The 20796-nt window shown below is 28.4% G+C and overlaps 1 protein-coding gene across 1 annotated transcript in view; it reads right to left on the reverse strand.

Moving 5' to 3' along the window:
- Nucleotides 1-18437, reverse strand: part of Ser (Serrate) — a 139528-nt gene extending 121091 nt beyond the window's left edge. The window contains exon 1 of the mRNA XM_065516162.1: nt 18170-18437. Within this exon, the coding sequence (XP_065372234.1) occupies nt 18170-18391 (222 nt within the window). The 5' untranslated portion in view covers nt 18392-18437. The remainder of the gene's footprint in view (nt 1-18169) is intronic.
- Nucleotides 18438-20796: the final 2359 nt, after the last annotated feature.

The following is a 20796-nucleotide window of genomic DNA, read 5'->3' on the forward strand; positions in this document are numbered from 1 at the left end:
TTGTACCTCCAACAAGCACAACAACATTGATGATGATGACTACAAAAAAAAAAATAAAGAAGACGACAACATTGAGCAGAGAAGACAAACAAAAAAAAACACTGGCAATGAGAATGATACAGATGATGATGACGCTGAGGATGATGGTGTTTTTGGTTGCAGATGTTTTGTAGTGGCTGTTTGAAAAGTTGAGTTGAGCTGAGATGAAAGAAAGAATTGTTTGGTTTTGGCTGGCTGGTATTTGTTAAGAAGCTACAAGAAGTATGTCGCTTGACTGAAACCATTGGAATTTGCATGACATCGGCCTCATTAATGAGTTGTCATCCTCAATTTTTTTTTTTACTTTTTTCCGTTTCTGTTTGTTTTCTTAACTTTTTACCTTGATACCGTGGTAAAACCGATTGAGAAACATTTGAGTTTATACAGAAAACACAACACAATGAAGCAAAGTTTTTAACAGAAGGTGTATTGGAAATCCAGGACCAGGATGATTTCTTTTTTTTTTCTTGTTTCTTCTCTCAGTCAACAAGTGGAATTAGGATTGTCTGAAGTTGTTTAATTTGATATGTTAAGTGTTGCAGAAGGAAAAGCTCATGATATCATTATTTATGTGTTTTTTATTTCCATCTTTCTTTCATTTGTGATTTAAATGAATTAAATGAAAATAATGATAAATGCGTTTAAATCAAACCAAACGAATTATCAGGCATGTTTAAGACAATTACCCCGGCAATGAATGCGGAGATATGTATTAAGAAAATTTGAAAGGAAATAATGAAATAAATGTAATTTAAAGTAAAAAAAAAAGAAATTTTTTAAAATATTTTCAGCTAACAAAATAATGGCTATAATAATGATAAACTAGGGAAATGTCATCATAGTTTTATATCATTAAATTACAGAAAGTTAAATGATTTGAAAGTTTAAATTAAATAACTTTGAAAGCGAAAAATATTTAATATTCCTGAACAGTACTGTTAAAGCTCCAGAGAAACAAGTTATAAAGCAGTATTCAGTTACTTGGCAAGCTAAACTTTTAGCTTTTAGTCTAAAGCAGTGGTCGGCACAAACAGAACAATCCACATTAAAATACATTTATACATTTCCTAATTAAAATGTTCCTGTACAGTACCTTTAAAGCATTGTTAACCAAACTCTGACAACAATAGATTTGCTTCGTATTCTAGTGTTACGAAAATATGAAAATATCCTTCACTGGCAACACTTGTAAAATAACTCATGTTCCTTTTTAATTTCGGTTTCACATGTATAAGAAACTCACACATAGACGGTGCCCGCGGGCGTACTGCTGGAGACCAATGCTTTAAAGCCTCATAGCAATAAGTTATAAAGTAATATTCAGATGTTTGACAAGCTAAACTTTAAGCTTTCAGTCTAAAGCAGTGGTGGCCAACGAGAGAGTGCTTAAAATGCATATGTAGTAGTGAAAAAATAAAAAAGTACTCAAATGGAAATGCGTGTGCTTTGCACTGAAAAAATTTAATTAAATTGTTTTAGTTTTGAGTTTACTTTGTGTTTTTACTCAGAGCATTCGTATTGCGTATGTATTAGTGAGAATAACATAACTACTCCGGGGTAGTGTTTGGCCACCAACGGTCTAAAGCAGTGATCGGCAGTAACATAACAGTCCACATTAAAATACATTTCCTAATTTTGATTCTCCTGTACAGTACTGTTAAAGCCTCATAGAAACCAGTTATAAAGTAATACGCAGATACTTGAGAAGCTAAACTTTAAGTTTTCAGTGTAAAGCAGTGGTCGGCACAAACAGAACAAGCCACATTTGTATGTGAATGTATTGTAATGATGTATAAAATACATTTCCTAATTATTATGCTGATATTCAATCTCTAAATTATTCGCCAAATGTAAACATTCATGCTATTTGCAGCTGGGTAGCTGAAATTATTAGGCTGCTGTTAACTATAAGTACCCACCACTGGTCTAACGCTCTTTTAAAGCGAATTTCAATTTTACTTTATTTTGTTTAAAGAAAATCATAGCTTTGTGTTTCATTAATCTAAAATTAAAATTTTAAGCTGGCATATTAAAAACAACCAAAAAATTTTAATAAATTAATATTTTATGCCATGTTTTTTTTTTTAAATTATAAGCTGTGATAAAACACCCATTTTAACTAATTTATTGGCAAAAAATGTTGCCAATTTTTCAAATATTTAAGTTAATGCCTTCTTAAGATTTGTATATTTTTCTAAATTTAACAATTGATTACAACAACTTAATATTTAAATGGTTAATCATTAATCATCAATACTAATCATATAAACGCCAAATATTGTCTATGATTAAGCTTTTAAAATCATTCAAAAATTTATTTAAAATAACAAATATTTAAAATTCCCACCAATCATATTTTTATTTAAATTTTTCATAATTCGTAAGTTAGACTTTCATTTTGGCCACATTAATGAAGCCATAAAATATAATGGCCCAACAAATTGAAAATCTTGTAGCCTTAAAGAAATCACCAAGAAAAGAGAAATAATAAATAAATAATAGTGAACTAAACAGGAGCCTGCAGAGTTTTAATTAGAAGCTCTATAAACTTTAATTAAGAGATATGAATTAAAAAAAAATAAACTAAACAAGTACGAAACGAAAACACAGAATAGTTATGCAAAATTAAGCAGAAAATTGTTAAACATTCATTGAAATCATGATTTATGATAAATTATTATAACAATCTCGAAAAAAAATATTGATGTAGGAAATTGATGGAGTTTTTTGATTTAAAAATTCAAAGAAAAACCAGAAAAAATCCCATTTAATTAAATGAGACCGCCAACAGTTTTTCAACTCAAATGTACATCAAAAACTATTGACTAGTAACATGTAACAATTTGAAAATCTCATTAGATATAAAACATTAAAAAAAATAAATTGAACATGTAATATAATTTGGATAATCAAAAAAACAACACTATTTAAATTACTAGGAAAAAACTTATTAAAATTAAAAAAAAAAAACTTGTATAAAAAAAGGTGTTGGCAGTCTCCAATACCTACAAGTTTCAAATAAAAAAAAAAATATTGTAATATATAAAAAAAAAATTAACCAACAACATGATTAAGCATAATTGTAACTTTTTCAAATCCATATAAAGTAACAAAAAAAATGTTTAGCAACTCAACACTTTAGATACTTTCAACTAAGAGTAGTAGTCAATGCTCCAGCTACAAATAACAAAATAATATTCAACTGAAGATTCTCAAAATCATATAACACTTTGTAGTAAAAATATAGGTATACTTAGCTAAGAGTTTTAATGTTATAACAAAAGTAATTTAATAGTTGAGGTTTAAACACATTAGAGGTCTTGTAAATAGCAGCAACAGAGACAAAAAATGTTTGAGAGAAAATTAAAAATAGTCGATTGTAAATCTAGCTATATACATATAGAATAGAAATGGTTTAAGGAAAATAATTGGTTCGAAGGACCAATATATTTGTAATGATTCATTACTTAATTGTTAGATATATATACTACGGAACAATGTTACTCCAAATTCTTTATCTAATTTTTAACTACTAACTTAATACTACATAGAATTGATTAAAAAAAATCTGCTGGTTCGAAGGACCATAAAATTCGTATGCAATTTTTACTCAGCCACTAACTAATATACAAAATTGTTGTAAACGTCATTCAAAACGACTCACATATTTTATCTGTTCCATAACTATTAACGAAATATGGCATATAAATGGTTGAAAAAAATTGCCTGGCTCGAAGGACCAACAATTCTTAATGTAGTTTTGATAAAGCTGTTTAAAACAGTAATTTAAAGTTCTACAAACCTAAATCCTATAACCTGTTTTATAACATCTAACTTTATATTGAATGCAAAAGGTTTAAAGAAATCCCTAGGTTCGAAGGACCATAAATTCTTAATGAAGTTCTGACTCAATTGCTCTACAAAAGAACTAAATTGATATAAAGGTGCTTCGAAAAATTTGGTTTAAAACTACCAAATAATCGTTGCCCAGAAGTGCTTTAAATATATGATTTGGTTCGAAGGACCACAAGTTTTTGTTCAGACATTTGTATTCAGTTGACGAATTAGCAACAGGATAAAATCAGCATGTTGTTAATTGTTTGACTTTGTGCTGTGACATTTGACGTACAGTCACACAGATAATATTACGTATCCCCTCTAAAATTGGAGTTTAAGAATAACCCAGGGTTTCTGATCGATATTTTTGGATACTGTGTTCCAAATTGAAGCGTATCCCAGAAAGAGCGTTCTGCATCGATCGAAGCAAATAGTAGTCGGACGGGGCACGGTCTGGACAATAAGGCAAGTGAGGCAAAACTTCCCAACTTTATTATTCTACATAGTTTTTAACAGGTATTGCAAAATGTGACTGAGCGTTGTCATGATGGAATATTACATTCGGTCCATGAATCTGGTGCGTTCGGTACAGGATCCCTGTGATGGTCTGGTCAGATTTCAGCAGTTCATAATAGATAGGATTACCTTAGCGCCATGGATATTTGGCTTTGGTGTCGATTCGGCTGGTTGGCCGGGCTTCACATACGATCTCGTAGGCTTCGGTATATCGTAAAGGCCCCATTTTTCTTCACAAGTAATCACCCTTATCGTGGTTGGCGTAAACGTCTTACGCCTACGACTGTTTCGTACTAGATTAAAGATAAAATACAAACTGTTTCTTTAATCTAGTACGAAACTGTCGTAGGCGTACGACGTTTACGCCAACCACGATAAGGGTGAATGATTCGGTGCAAAAATGATTTTCTTTTATATCATTCTATCATCATTTCCGAAATACAAAATCATCTTTCAATATCTCTCGGCTTCTCACAGCACGTTGAAACCAATGGAACATATTCACCATAAGGTTTGGTGAGCAATTTTTTTTCAAAGTAAAGCAAAACTTCCCGAATATGACGCTTTGTTGACACAAAATTCGACATTTTGCGAAGTAAAAAAAAAAATGTTTTACAAATGACAGATTTTTCAGCCAGTTGTCATTATATTTCTTCTTGATGGTGGCAATGTTTACATTTTTGGAGCAGTCTATCATGTTGCTTGGTTGTTTTCATGTTTATATGTTTATCCTTTTTAATGCCAAGAAAAGCCAAGTAAACACAGCATTTTCTTTGCGTAATCTCATCGAAAACGTCAATATTGGAATTTAGGCTACTGTCAGAAATATTTACTGCTTAGAAACTGATTTTTTTTATAAATTTAGATCTTGGTTTTTATAAAACAAAAACATTAAAAAAATAGTTTATCATCGAAAAGTTAGATTTATAACTTTTTTTTATATATTTTTCATTAAGGTCAAATTATGTTGAACCTTCTACTTATTTTAAGCTTCTTTGGAAGTCCTTTTTTGCTATTAAAATAATAACTTTTGCTATTAGAGTGGAATTGTCTTAGTTTTCACCATTTTTAGCTATTTTTTCTAAATATTTTAAAGTACTTATTTCTTCCCTGCGTATTTGCCCATTTAGATCTTCTGTACATTTGCTATTAGGAGTAGTTATTTTTGCCCTCAACTGTCGTTGCTATAGCCAGGACTTGTGCATGCGTCTGCAGACAATTTATGTTTAACATTAACTTTGTTAACTTAATAGTTTTTCATATTTTTTTTTGTTCTCCTGTTTTCTCTTTTTTTTTTGTTTGTTACTTACAAAAGCATTAAAGACCTTTAATACAATAACCAGACTACTACCGTCTAATAGTCATACTTACTAAGTTTAATACTACTAACTAATGACAAATAAACTTTAATAATTTTTTATAGCCATTATAATAAGTTGTTTTTTTTGCCAGTAATATGCATGTAAAAGACTAAATATTAGGGGGAATCAAAAAAAAGCAGTAAATTCCTTTTTTAAATTTTACAAACGATTTAGAATTCTAAGTTTATTTATGTAGAGCGTAATTAGACATTCTGCCCATTCACACCAGTATTCCTACATCATGCTCTTAAGGTTATTGCTGTAATTTTCATTCATTAAAATATGTTTCGTTAAAATGTTTAAATTTTTTGTCTCCTATTTAGGTTTATAACTTTTTTCCTACTAAACCGATTTTGATGATTTTCAATACCCAACTACTTAAGACAATAATAAATATTCTACATAAATCACATTAATTTTGGTTTGGTATTTTAGACGTCAGCTTGATTTACACACACTAAATCGGTTTAGAATTTCATAAATAACATTTGAGAGCTTTTTTAAATGTTAACATTTGTGCATTTATTTTAAACCAAAACCTCCCTAATATTATAATAAATTAAGATTTTTTTCTAGCAATAGTTAAAGTCTCCAAACACATGTACTATGTATGAGGTGAAAAAAATTGTCCACTAAATGTCCATAATTCAGTTAATTTTAAATCGTGGGATTAAATTTTTCAGACTTTTTCAAACAGCAACTAGCAACGTGTACGTGTACTCAAGCGATAGAGTTAAAAATTACATAGAATAGAAAGAAAAAATACCAAAGAAATGTTTGTAATACATACAAATTAGTAACTAAATATGTAAGAGTGTATAGCTAGCTAGGTAGGTAGCTAAGTGAAGGTAAAGTATCTATGAGTTTGTTATAATATTAATGTTGTTAATTTTGTACGCGCGTAAAGTGGCAAAATGTGTCAGTTAATTATGTAGATATTTAAAATGACCAAAGTGGTTTAAGCCGCTCCAGTGTCTGAAAACTGTTGTGTACTCGTCGCGTACGTGTAAAGTTTGTTCTAAACATTTTGTGTTTGTGTTAAATTATTAGTTGGCAAAATCTTTATGGTTTATAAATTTCTACTTTGTTGTCTTTTTTTTTAGCCAGTATTCCATGTTAAAAGCAAAAACAGTTGACTCATGCATCCATTCATTCATTCATTATTGGTCGGTTGCTCGTTTTATTATTGACGTTGTGTATTGTTAATGTTCTTCTATAAATCTGTTCTAATTTGATTAGAAATTATAAATAAAGTTTTTTTTTTTTTTGTAGTAATTTAAAAGTAGTAACAAAATTGCTTATTATAACGGTAACAAATGCTTTTTAGATGATTTTATGATCATTATAAAATTAACATTTTTATGACACACTTGAGATTATTTTATGGTTACGAAGAGTTCGAGAAAATGAGTAGTAAATGTATAAATTATCTAGAATAAGTAGTTGTAGAATGTTTACTCTTAATGATGGTGCTTTAATTTTGCACTTTTTTTTGTTGCAAACATTTATTTTTAAGATAAAGATTGAATGATTGTAATGTTATTAACAGTAATTCCAGAGTTTGTTCCATATTTATATGCGTAGCCAATATCATCACTCATCCTAAAGGTATCTTGTAATTTTCAAGATTTGTTCAGGTCCTTATGTCTGTGTAAATTATGTTCAAGTTGAAAATATAAAACCCAAAAGTAATTCAATTCTTTCAGAATGTTTATTATTATCCTAGGCAGTTGGGTTTTGAAAATCTATAAAATCGGTCAAATAGGAAAATAGTGAGAAAACATCGAAAATATTTTGAAGAACATTGTTACCGTTTCTTAGCTTGATGTAGTCTAAAATCAGTTTACACTTTTAAGTTAGTTATTTTGCTCTTCAGACGATATCTAAACAGAGATAATTGTCACCTAATAGCTCTTTGTAGTCTATAAGTTATTTTAAGTTTTTGTTTTCAAGTCATTTTACTCATTGCGAAACATATATCAATTTCGGGTATGTGGCCACCGTGGCTGCATTCTGGACGTTCCATTTTAGGCCACCTTTTCAAGCATTGCTGGCCGCATGTCACGAATAACATAGATCGATGCCGAACCATAATTGATCATGGTATGGTAACGATCTCCATTGACAGTAACGCGATCTCCAGCTTCTTTTTTTAATAAACAAGGTCCGATGATGCCACCAACGTTTAAACTGTACCAAACGGTGAATTTTTCTGGATGTAATGGAGTTTGTAGGGTCTGTTAGGGATTGGTTTTACTCCATATGCAGTAACTTTGTTTATTAACAAACCCTTTAAGCCAAAAATTAGCCTCATCTCTGAGCAAAGTTGAGCGAATGGATGACTGATTTTCAAAGTAAATTTGAATAATTTGGAAGCGTTATTCAAAGCGTTAATCTATTCATGATGATTTACCCAAGGCGAATTTAGGTACCAGGTGGTGTCGGTGGCGAATTCGGGCAAAAACGAGCGAATTCATTAAGTTTTTATATATGGAGTTTGACATTCAAAACAACTATCTCATTGTTTCGAATATCAAACTCCATATATAAAAAATGCATGAATTTGCCTGAATTCGCCACCGACACCACCTTGTATATAAATTCGCCTTGGATTTACCAGAGTATACTGATCATAAATGACAAAAAGTGAGCGCAGTATCAGAGTTCGTTTGACAATTAATCCTTCGATGATTCCAATGTATATATTTGACCTTAACGTTAATGTATGTGAGTTATCTGAAGTGTAGCCAGTTAAAGTTCACTTTAAATGTAATTATTCAAAGTATCGTCGGCATCATTTGGCTCATTACTGTCTCGTATTCTACTGACTGCTAAAAACATATCGTTTGTTCAATTGTCATTATATTTCCTCTAGACAAAACATGTCTTTAATTTTTACACTTACAAATAATGACTTCTAGAAAGCAATTATCACTTATGTCTAGTTACCAGCTTTTTAATTCCAAAAGATTTATATTGCTTACTTAACACATCCCAGGTAACCTAAAATAGATTCAATTGTCACATTAATGACCCTCAGTAATCTAAAATGTAGTCAGTTTAAACATTTTTACATTTCACTTTTATGTATCAATCTTATATTAAATTTGTTTTATATTTTAAGGACTGGCTATTTTATCTATTACTAACAACATATCATTGGGTATTTTGTCATTGTATTCCCATTTAGTCCTCAAAAAAGTCTTAGATTTTGACAATGACAATGCTGGTTCACACAAGTCTAGTTTACTTGCCCAAAACTTGAGTTTGTAGATGAGAGAGGAGAAGAGATTGGAAAGATTTTCCTCTCTCTTCTATAAACTCAAGTCTTGCTCAGACAATCTGACATATAGATATTTGTCACTTTAGTGTCCCTAAGTAATCTAGAGTGTAGCTAGTTAAACACTTTCTCATATTATACTTTAGGTAATTCATTTTTTTATGTGCCCATTATCACTTAGTTATCCTTTGCAATCTGGAGAGCATTATATTTCAAATGGATTATTTCTAAAGTTTCACCGAATGTTTGGTTTCGGATTAGGCCAAATATTTGATTCTGTGCAATATTTGGTACTCGGGTAAAATCTTTTAAAATAAATTACAACCTGTGGACTCGGATTCTTGAACTTTGAACAGTTTCTTACACTGACTATTAGGGGTCAATTGGCTTAATGTACTTACATGTACTTGTGAAATTAACTAGTTAAATAGCTTGTCAAGTAACCAGTTAAGAATCTAGTGTGGTAACTTAGAATCAGTAACTACACTGCCATGACATTTGACAAGTTACATACCAGAAAGTTTCTTGGTAAAGTATGTAGGGTCAGTTGACTTCCAGTTGGTAACCAGGGAAGACCATAAATGCAAAATAAAATCGATAGTTCCTGGACCATCAACAGATTTGCTAGGCTTGGTTTAAGCTCAGGTTTGTGTTATTTGTTGAAATTCAAATTTTAGGTGGAGCATAGTTAACACAGCAGAATATAACATTCTAACTTGTTTGTACAAATTTATTTTCCAATTTTGTTAAACATATTTGCCTTTCTATTGCAATTCTTTAACCAACCTAAAGCAGAGCTGTAAATGAATCACTCATTTTTGAATTAATTCGCGAATCATTCACACAAAAAAATGAATTGAATGAAATTTGAGTCAATTCAAATGAATTTGGTAAAAATGAATTGCAATTCGTTTCTAATTCAAATGAATTGAATTGATTTTGAATTAATTCAAATGAATTTGGTAAAAATGAATTGCAATTCGTTTCCAATTCAAATGAATTGAATTGATTTTGAATTAATTCAATTCATTTACAATTCATTTGAATTGAATTGATTTTGAATTAATTCAAATGAATTAGAAAAAAAATTAGCAATTCATTTCCAAATGCATTCTAATTAAATCTAATTAGCCTTATTTATGAAACTCAATTGTGTTTTGAACTACATACATTGTTATTTTTCCTGATTTTTGATTATTTTTGGAAGATAGTTTTATTTTTTTGAAATAAATATAATATAAATATTAGCAAAAAGTTTGTCGTTGGGTGGTCGTGGGTCACAAAATTTCAAAAATTATTAATTGCTTCTTGAATATTAAATATGTTTTGTCGTTCAGCGTATTTCAAAATAAAAATCAGTTCTTCTTGAAGAAATAAACTCCAAACACCATGTTTTCATTGATCAGGCGCGTATACAGGACAAGGCTTTTCAATTTTTGTACTGGATATTTTCATTTTGGTAGGAGAAATGTTTCATTCCCCCTAGAGATCTGCTCTTGAATTTGATTGATTGCAACTCATTTTCGAGTCATTCATTTGAATTGCTAATTCTTTTTTCTAATTCATTTGAATTAATTCAAAATCAATTCAATTCAAATGAATTGTAAATGAATTGCAACTCATTTTTACAAATTCATTTGAATTAGAAATGAATTGAAATTCATTTCTGCTTAATTCGTTTGAATTGATTCAAATTTCATTCAATTCATTTTTTCAATTCAATGAATTAATTCAAAATTTAGCTAATTCATAATGAATTAAAATCAAAAAAGAATGATTCATTTACAGCTCTGACCTAAAGTTCCCTCAAAAATTAATTACTAAAATAAAAAGATGTGTAAACAAATATTTTCAAAATTCCCCTTAAAACTGATACAACTAATCCTACAGCAGCAAAGAAACAACCAAATCGTTCAGTAATTACAAATTAACTAAGAAAACCATACAAATCCAAAAAAAGAGCAAAAATAAAACTCTACATGAAATTCCTTTAACCATTTATGGAATCATAAAAATACAATATATACCAATGCATACTGGCTATACAAAATGCAATTAAGAAAGAGTTCTCTTTATAAATAATAATAAATAAAAAAACTTTAAAGTTCAATAAAACAAAAATTAAACAACAAATTAAGTTTAAAGCCTGGGTAGTCTGTCTAGAGCAAAATACATATTTTGCATGAGCCAATAATTTGATTTTTTTTCCTTTTTTTTTGGTTTATTTAAAACTGAAGGTTTTTTTGACTAACTGAGTGACTCCTTAAAAAATAACAAAAATATAAATAAGAATGAACTGAAAAGTATACAAAAAATCAAATCTTGATGATGATCTTAACGCTTAATCTTGTGACTACTTTTTTTTCCGATATTTTTTTCAAGATTTTGATGATGGGAAATTAACAGAACTGAAAAAAAACTACCGACTGATCAACAGCCTTTAAAAAAAAATATCATAAAAAAACACACCACAACAAAAAATTATGGTTCGCGTTCACAAATTGTCTGACAAACTCCAAACACAGACGACTGCGAGCAGTAGAAAAAGATACACTAAACTGAGTTTAAAGATATTCACACAATATCGTAGTAGTGTTTATACAAAAGGATACTTCTGAAGAAACCTATACACAGATACACAGATTGTTTAAGGTAGCTGAGTGGAGGAATGAAAAAAAAACCTACAAAATTAAACCTCATTTAGAAGTTTTGTATATTTTTTTTAGGTTTAAATTCATTTCTGTCGTTTATTTTTGGTCTGGTTTCGAATCATCTTTTAGTATAATTTTTGTGCGTTGTTGTTGTTGTTTAAGATCAATACGGTTTGTGGTTGTTGTATTTAAGCTGAGATCTTATCTGAGTTTAATTAAACGGCATCTTGTAATAAATTATCTTCATTAGTTTAAATCTTTGACCATCGTTTAGTTATAATTCTTTTTTGTTTTCGTCTTATTCTTTAAATTGTTGTTGTTGTTACTACAAAGAATATTAATAACTCTTTATATCTATCTATTCTTTTAATGTTCATTCAATAGTTTCAAATTGGAAAAAAGGTTTTTTTTTAAGAATTCTTGTTGTTAGTTTTGAACTGTGTGAAAATATCTTAAAATTTTGAGTTGTTTGTATTGACTGTTTTCAAATTGTTTATTTGTGTTTTAAAGTTTCTTTTTTTATTTATCTTTTTCAGCAAGATTTTTTTTTTATTTAAGAAACCTAAAGTATGATTTGTTTGAGTTTTTTGCTTTCTGAAGTGATTTTTGTTTTGTTTTTAGGGCTTGTTAATTGGAACATTGCTCTTTCAGACATTTCGACAGATTGAGTTTGAGGTTTTTTTTTAGAGTTTTTTAGATTTTGATTTTCTGAACATTAAAATGTTGTCTTTTTGACAGTTTAATGTTTTTGATAGTTTCTTTGCTATAAAATACATAAGTATTTGCTTTGTATTTTTTTTAAATAAATACAAAATATGACAAAGTATTTACATAGTTTGAAATCAATATACATACATAAATTTTGCAGTAGTCAATTAGTAACAGGCTTTAGGGATTTAGAAAATCAATTAAGAGGTCAAAAGTGAACAAATAATAAATTTTGGCCCATAATATTTTTACCACTTTTCACATTTAGAGGAATTGTTAAAATAAATAGGATTGGATATATGTACATATATATGCATTTATATTAGATTTACTTCCCCCTTTTTTAAATGTTGTAACGTACTTTAAAAACTAACAATTAACCCCTGAGGGGTTAGTTTACATTACTTAAAGACTAAAAAACTTCTCTGAGAAAACTGTAAAGATTACTTTATGGAGAGGACTGTATGAAAAAGAGAGAATTTATTTAGGCTATAGCGAGAACATTAAAATATTTTAATTTTTGAGGACAATAAATTGACTACTGGGAGAACATTAATGAGAAGACCAAATATAGAACTATATTATAGATCGTTATAGATTCTATAAAGAATTTTGAAAAACTTTTAATTCTCCCTGTTGTCATAAAACAAAAAAATACCTCTGGGGGCTTAAATGAGCTGGTCTAATTGGGCTTTAGTGGCTGTAGCGTACTTTAAAAACTAACAAATGACCCCTAACGGGTCCAAAGTAATAGTCCATTAGTCCTGGTTAGTTTACATTACTTAACGGCTAAACAAGTTCTCTGAGAAAACAGTAATTATAACTGTATGGAGAGGGCTGTATGAAAAAGAGAGAATTCATGATTAGGACAATAAAATTGACTACAGAGAGAACATTAATGTAATCAGAAGACCAAGTAGAGATCTATAAAGAATTTTGTTGTCATATAACAAAAAAGACCCCTGGGGACTTAAATGAGCGGTTCCAACTAAGGGGGCTTTAGTGGTTTCTTATTATTTATATTAGATTTACTTTCCCCTTTAATAAACATTGCAACGTACTTTAATAACTAACAAATGACCCCTAAGGGGGCCAAAGTAATATTACATTATTCCTGGTTAGTTTTCATTACTAAAAGACTAAACAAAGTTCTCTAAGAAAACAGTAAATATAACTGTATGGAGAGGACTGTGTGAAAAAGAGTGAATTTATATATAAAATGGACTACTGAGAGAATATTAATGTAATCAGAAGACCAAATATATTTCAATAAAGAATTTTAAACGATTTTTAATTCTACCTGTTGCCATAAGGGGACTTTAGTGATTGGTGACCCTAACTAAATCGTAAATCGAAGACTAACAATAGACCCCTGAGGGGGCTTCATAGACCATAGCATCTAAAAGGAAATATTAAATTGGAATGAAATCAACTTCAATTAACAAAAAATTATAGCCTGTTTTACAATATCGAATTACAGATTTCGTTCGCATTCTAAGGGAAAGAAAACCGATTTTGGTTTCCCTAACTTCATATTTATGTGAATGAATAATTTTTCTTTCGCTTAGAATGCAAACGAAATCTTTCTTTCGATATTGTGAAATAGACTATTAAACTTAACAACAATCCAGACAATATTGTCAAAAACTTGTTTTGAAAAACCAGCTTATAGAGTGTGCCAAAATTTAAAATATTCGAATGTTTAGCAAAAAATGTTAAAACTCTTTTTTTACAAAATCGATAAGGAAATAATCTCATTTCAGGCATCAACACTATCATCAACTTAATTATGATGGTTGGTTAGTTTCTGGCTTCAAAAATGAAACCAGAAATTTAGCTTTCAACTTCAATTCTTTTAACAAACTGAGTGTTCTGGACAAATGTAACAGAATCAAACTAAATGTCGAGTATGAGTCTTTTGTTTTTAGTGCATGTAAATTATTCTTAATTGATGCTTACGATCACTGCATGTAAATAAATGTTGAATGACCGGATTATGAGCTGTGAACACAAAACACAAATGAAAATGGAATGCAATGCAATGAAATGAAAAGACCAAAACGAAACAGATCTTCATGGTAATCACTGGCAAACGATCATACAACAATTTAAAAAAAAAACGAAAACGTTACAAAGTCTTTTGTAAAGGAAAAAAATAAATAAAAGCAGTTAAATAAAATGTTTTAAGGAAGCTGGCAGCAGGAGAACTACAAGTGATCATAAAATCAAGTTAAAACAAACCGATCTTCATTATGGAGATGAGCTGATTTGTTGTTGTTGTTTGTAGGAAATCTTAACTGAACACCCATGATGTTTTTTATTAAAAAATTATTAAATATTTTTAATAATGTTTTAAATATTATAATTTTTAATTCTGTTTTAGAATGTAATAAATTTGACCCCCTAGTAGTTAAAAAAAACAAAATTAATATCTTTTTTATACCCTTCACCTTCGTGAGAAGGGCGTTTGTAATTTCTACATTTTTCATTTCCGACCCTATAAAGTATATATATTCTGGATCCATATAGATAGCGGAGTCGATTAAGCCATGTCCGTCTGTCTGTCCGTCTGTCCGTCCGTCCGTCCGTCTGTCTGTCTGTCTGTTGAAATCAATTTTCTGAAGACCCCAGATATCTTCGGGATGCTTTCGAGAATTTTGCTATTTAAAATCAGCAAAATCGGTCCACAAATGGCTGAAATATGAGGAAAAAACCAAGACTACCTCGATTTTTGACCTATTTCTGACCTATATCTGGATTACTAAGACATTAATATAGACAATATGGATATCTAATGATTGATATTTCAAAGACATTTGCAACAATGTATATAAGACCATAGTAAGTTGGACCTACAATGGGTCAAAATCGGAAAAAAAATTTTAACCCGAATTTTTTTTTCCCAAAAAAAAATTGAAAAAACAAAAAAAAATTTTATAATTTAAAAAATTTTAAAATTTAAAAAAAAAATTTTAATTTAAAAAAAAAAATTTTAAAATTTAAAATAATCGAAAAAAAATTTTTTTCAAAAAATTAAAAAAACAACTGGAAAAAAAATTTAATTTTGTTTACCTAAAAATATTTAAAATTTTGAAGTATAATTTGGTGATATTTAAGATTCGGCACAGCCGAATATAGCACTCTTACTTGTTTGTTTTAAATTTATCAGAATTTAAGGGTGACTGAGTTTTTGTAACATTAAATCTTGTAGTGTTTTCTATGTTTTATATTACAAAGCAGTTTTTTTAATGAAATCATAAAGAAATTAGCTGAAATAGAACAATAAAATATGCCAAATTATGTTTTTAAAGAAAATTGTATATTTATTGAAAATATGCTTTAAAAAATGCACGTATTTTCGCCTTATTTTTACTGCCTGTCACGAACATTAAACAAAAATTTCGCACTAACTTGTTATTACTGATCAACATAATTTGTAATGACTATTTCATACTGTCTCTATTACTAAGAAGTAGTTTAGTAATGACTTGACTTATAATCTGTTATATATTGGGTTTATGACTTAAAAATGCGGGATTTACAATAGGTGGCGAATCTTTTGAACACGATTTTTTTTTTTAATAACTAATATGTAATTTTGAAGGGTACATTTATTCTGTCATTTATTTTGTTTCGAAAATGTCGAATTTTGTGCCAATAAAGCGTCGTATGCGGGAAGTTTTGCTTTACTTCTGAAGCACACCGATTGCTCACCAAAGCTTATGGTGAAAGTGTTCCATCGGTTTCACCGTGAGAGAGATGGCATGTACGGTTCAGAAGTGGTGATTTTGACACGAAAGACAAAGATTGCCCAGGCCAGCCAAAAAAAGTTTCAAAACCAAGAATTGGAGGCATTACTCCATGACGATTAATGTCAAACTCATCAAGAGCTTGAAAAATCATTGGGAGCTACTCCCATCCACAAGCTGTGAAATTGGGGACCATGCCCTTCAAATACCCTTTCCAGGGTCATATCTATTATGAGCTAAAAGGATCATATCTATTATGAGCTAAAAGGGTCATATCTATTATGAGCTATTGAAAACTGGCCAGACAAACACAGGGAACCTGTACCGAACGTAATTCATTCGTTTGAAACGAGAATTAGCCGAAAACGCCAAGAAGATGCGGCCAGACATAAAACCGTGATATTCCATCATGACAACGCTAGGCCACATGTCGCAATACATATTAACCCTCTAACCCGCAAACTTTAAACACAATACTAGATAATGCTAGTTGTTGCTAAGTATTTAAACAAACTACCATCATTATCAATAAACAAACAAGATAAATAGTACGAAACTAATTAAGAAATTTATAAAAAAAAAAATTCTAAAGAAATTTCCTTAAATTGTTGGATTTATTTTTCTGACCCCCCACTTTCATTAACATAAAGAGCTACACACATGATCATAAAACATTCTATAGTGAAGGTTTTGTTTTTAAGGATCTTTTACATTAAATTCATTAATAAACATATAAAAACTAATGAACTTGAGTTTGAAGCCCAACAATTAAGGCCAAATAATCTAAAGACTTACCGCCAGACATAAAGAAATACACACAAACAAACATGATTTTATACCTTTTAAAAAGTCATTTTTCAAATGGCTGGTAACTGAACTAAAAAATATTTTATCTAAAACAGAAATCAACATAAAATATTCTTGATTCCTACTTGTACACAAACGTACTCATACTCCAACCATATTTTAAATAAACTCAATCAATTTTATAGTTTAAATACATACATTTTTTTGGGAGTAGTTTTTATGGTAGTTTTTTTGTTTTTGGACTTGGAAGACATTTAACTAATCTTGAATTATTAATCATACACAATTAAACATTTTTGTTTAAAGAAATTTTTTCAAATTTATTTTGTGTATTCCTTTTTATTTTAATAAAATTCTTTGTCAGTTTGTTAAATGATGTGAACGATGCTCATCAACCTTTTTGAAATATTTGTAGCTTGTAGTGTTTAAGAAAAAAAAAACACACAGCAAAAAAAGGCCTATACACGTTTTACTACTTACAATTAATTAAATTGAATATAATTTTTTATTGTCTTAAATGAAATCTAAAAGATACACAAACACACACCATATTTAGTTAACAGAGTTTGAGTGGTAGAAAATTCCACCATATGTGTCTGTACTTTACTCTGTTACTGGTTAAAGAGATTCTAATTGATTACACACACTCTGTTGTTGGCCATAACAAGTGTCTAGAAACGAATCCATCAAATCAAAATTACAAAATGTTATTTTTTTTTTTCTTCAATTCTATTGTTTTTAAACTGAAATTTACACACAGTAGACATTAAGAGGCTGGTTTTTATCAACACCATAAAGTGGAAAAAAATCATTATTTAAACGTAACTCTTTTTTTGGTTTACGATCGTATACAAGTAAATTAAATATTTAAGGAATTTGTTGGGGTTTTTATAGTGGTTTTATTACATTTCTAGTGATTTTAATGTTATAGATTTTCTTTTAATTTTTAAAATTAAAATTAAATGCGGTTTTTTTTGTTCTTTTATTTTATAAACAACTAAATCATTTTTTTATGGTTAAAGATCAACAATGATCGATTTAGGCAGCACAGGTGTCCAATATTATTTAAATAAAATAAGGAAATTTAAATTATATTTCCATATCCCTTAAAATCTAATGATTTTAGAAAATATCATAAAAACGGACTTAGCATTTTTGCCTTCTATGGCTCCCCAACTAGCATATGTTGAGTAAATATAATAAACAATTAATAACACTTACCTTATTAACTAATAAACTTAATATAACAAATATTAAAATACAAGGCATTGTGATGGTGTTGTTGATGGCGGTAATTCTACTCCAACAACTGGAACGGTTTAAAGAATTTATGCTGGATTTCCCATAAATTTCGGAAGATTTTCTGCGAAAATGTTTGGTAAACATTTTATGTGTAGCAGGTGATGATGAAGATTTTGTGGTAAACGATGATGATAAATACATGTGGAATTGATTTATGTTGTTTTTTTTAGAAAGTTTTGTTAATTAATTGCTTATTTTATTTTTTGCACAATTTCACTGTTGTTTGAAAAAACTTTTAGTACATTTTGTTTTAAACATATTATTAAAGATTAAAGAATAAAATTTCTTTTTCAATTTTAAAATTATGTGTTTTATTTTTATATTTTGTTTAACAAAATTTTATTTATCACTCTCTATTTTAGTTTTATCATTGTTATTTTATATTTTTGTAAAATTTATATTCAAAAATTATATTTTTATTTTATAGATTTAATGGTTTTTGTTTGATTTTATATTTAAATTCAAAATGGGCAGTTTTAGGTTAAGATTGCTGCAAAGAAAAGGAAAAAAAAATATTAGTAAAATTTTAAAATAAATAAAAACAAGTAAGAGAGCTATATTCTTCACCAAATTATACTTAAAAATAATATTTTTTTTAATATTTTTATTTAAATAAAATTTAATTTTTTTTCAAAATGGTTTTTAAAATTTAAAAAAAATTTTTTTTTTCCAAATTGTTTTTTTAATTTTTAAAAAAAAAATTTTGAAAAAATAATTTATGACAAAAAAAAAATTTTTATGAAAAAAATCGAGTTAAAAAATATTTTTCCCGATTTTGACCCATTAAACAGTGGTGGCCAGGAATTTAAGACAAAAATTGTTTGCTAAATTCTACGTGATTGTCAATTATTTTTTCAAATATTTCCACAAATATGTATGCATGAGGACTGTTTTAACACACAAGTGTGTTTTATTCGACTATGTCAATTCATACATATTCACCACGAACACACAATTTTTCTACAACTTGACCAAAAAAAATTTTTTTTAAATAAACATATTTTCTCACATTTATATCATTATATTTTTATTATTATAAAATATTCGGACCAAATTTCGTATTTTTAGTTCCATTAGTTTCGCTCATATCATGTTATTAACAGCGGATGTTCGCTGAGGTGGGTCAACGTATTTCCACATATCTTTGTCCATATATGTTTTACCGATTTTTCCAAACATTTTTCAAAAACTAGAAACATTAATAATAAATTTCATACCCTTAGAGGTCCTTTTATTTTGGCTTTATCGCACTTAAAATTCAGTTGATGAAAAAAATTCAAGATTTGTCTTAAATTGGTGGCCACCACTGTACGTACAATATCCATTTGTCTACATTAATGACTTAGTAATCCAGATATAGATCAAAATAGGGCAAAAATCTAGGTTGTCCCGGTTTTTTTTCCTTATATCCCAGCCATTTGTCGGCCGATTTTTTGTTGATTTTAAATAGCAACCGAGCCGGAAGAATTCCCGATATATGTATGAATCATGTATGTAAGTTATTTGGGGGCTACGGAAGTTGATTTCAACATACAGACGGCCATGGCTATATCGACTTCGTTATATATAACGATCCAGAATATATATACTTTGTGGGGTCGCAAATGAAAAATGTAGAAATTAATGATAGCAATTTTTTTAAAAATTTACTATAAATAGCATTTTTTTAATACTATAAATAGCAATTTATTGAAAAAATTTCATAAATTGCTATTTTTTTATAAATTATTTTTGCAAAAATTACTATAAAGCATTTTTTTTAAAGAATACTATAAATAGCAATTTATTGAAAAATTTACTATAAATAGCTATATTTTTAAAAGTCCTATAAATTAGAGTTTCAAAAAACCGAAGAATTTCAAAATCGCATTTTAAAAAATTGAAAACCAATCGTTTTCGGTTTTGCGATAATTTGTTGAATATTAATGTTATAGAAACAAAAAAATTACTATAAATAGCAATTTTTTTAAATATTACATTAAAAGCAATTTTTTGAGATATTTACTAAAAGTAGCAAATTATTAAGAAATTTATTGAAAATAGAAATTTTTGAAAATTTTTCTATAAATAGCAATTTTCTTTTAAGATTACCAAAAGTAGAAAATTTACTAAAAGTAACAAATTCTACTAAAAATAGCCAATTCTCAAGAAATTGGAGTATTTCTGTGATGCAAGACCATTTACACAAGATTTTGAATTGGGCTAATATGTTTGCAACGCATAATAAATTTACTATAAGTAGTAAATTCTCAAAAAACAAGAAATTTACTATAAATAGCAAATTCTCAATGTACTATTTTATAGAAATTATTTATAAGAAATCCTAGATAAAATTATTATAAATAGTAAATTTTCAGCAGAAATTTAAATATTTGTATTTTCTTTGTTTTATTAAATACTTTTAATAAATTTATTTAGCATATTTTTTCTTTTATTAAATTTCATTTTCTTTTAATATCTTTTCCTTTCAGTTGACTGTATAAAATTATTACTTTCTCAATATCATTTTTATAATTTCAATTAATTTCATGACAAAATGTTAAATA

The sequence above is a fragment of the Calliphora vicina genome, chromosome 1 (genome assembly GCF_958450345.1).
Source record: "Calliphora vicina chromosome 1, idCalVici1.1, whole genome shotgun sequence".
Taxonomy (NCBI): domain Eukaryota; kingdom Metazoa; phylum Arthropoda; class Insecta; order Diptera; family Calliphoridae; genus Calliphora; species Calliphora vicina.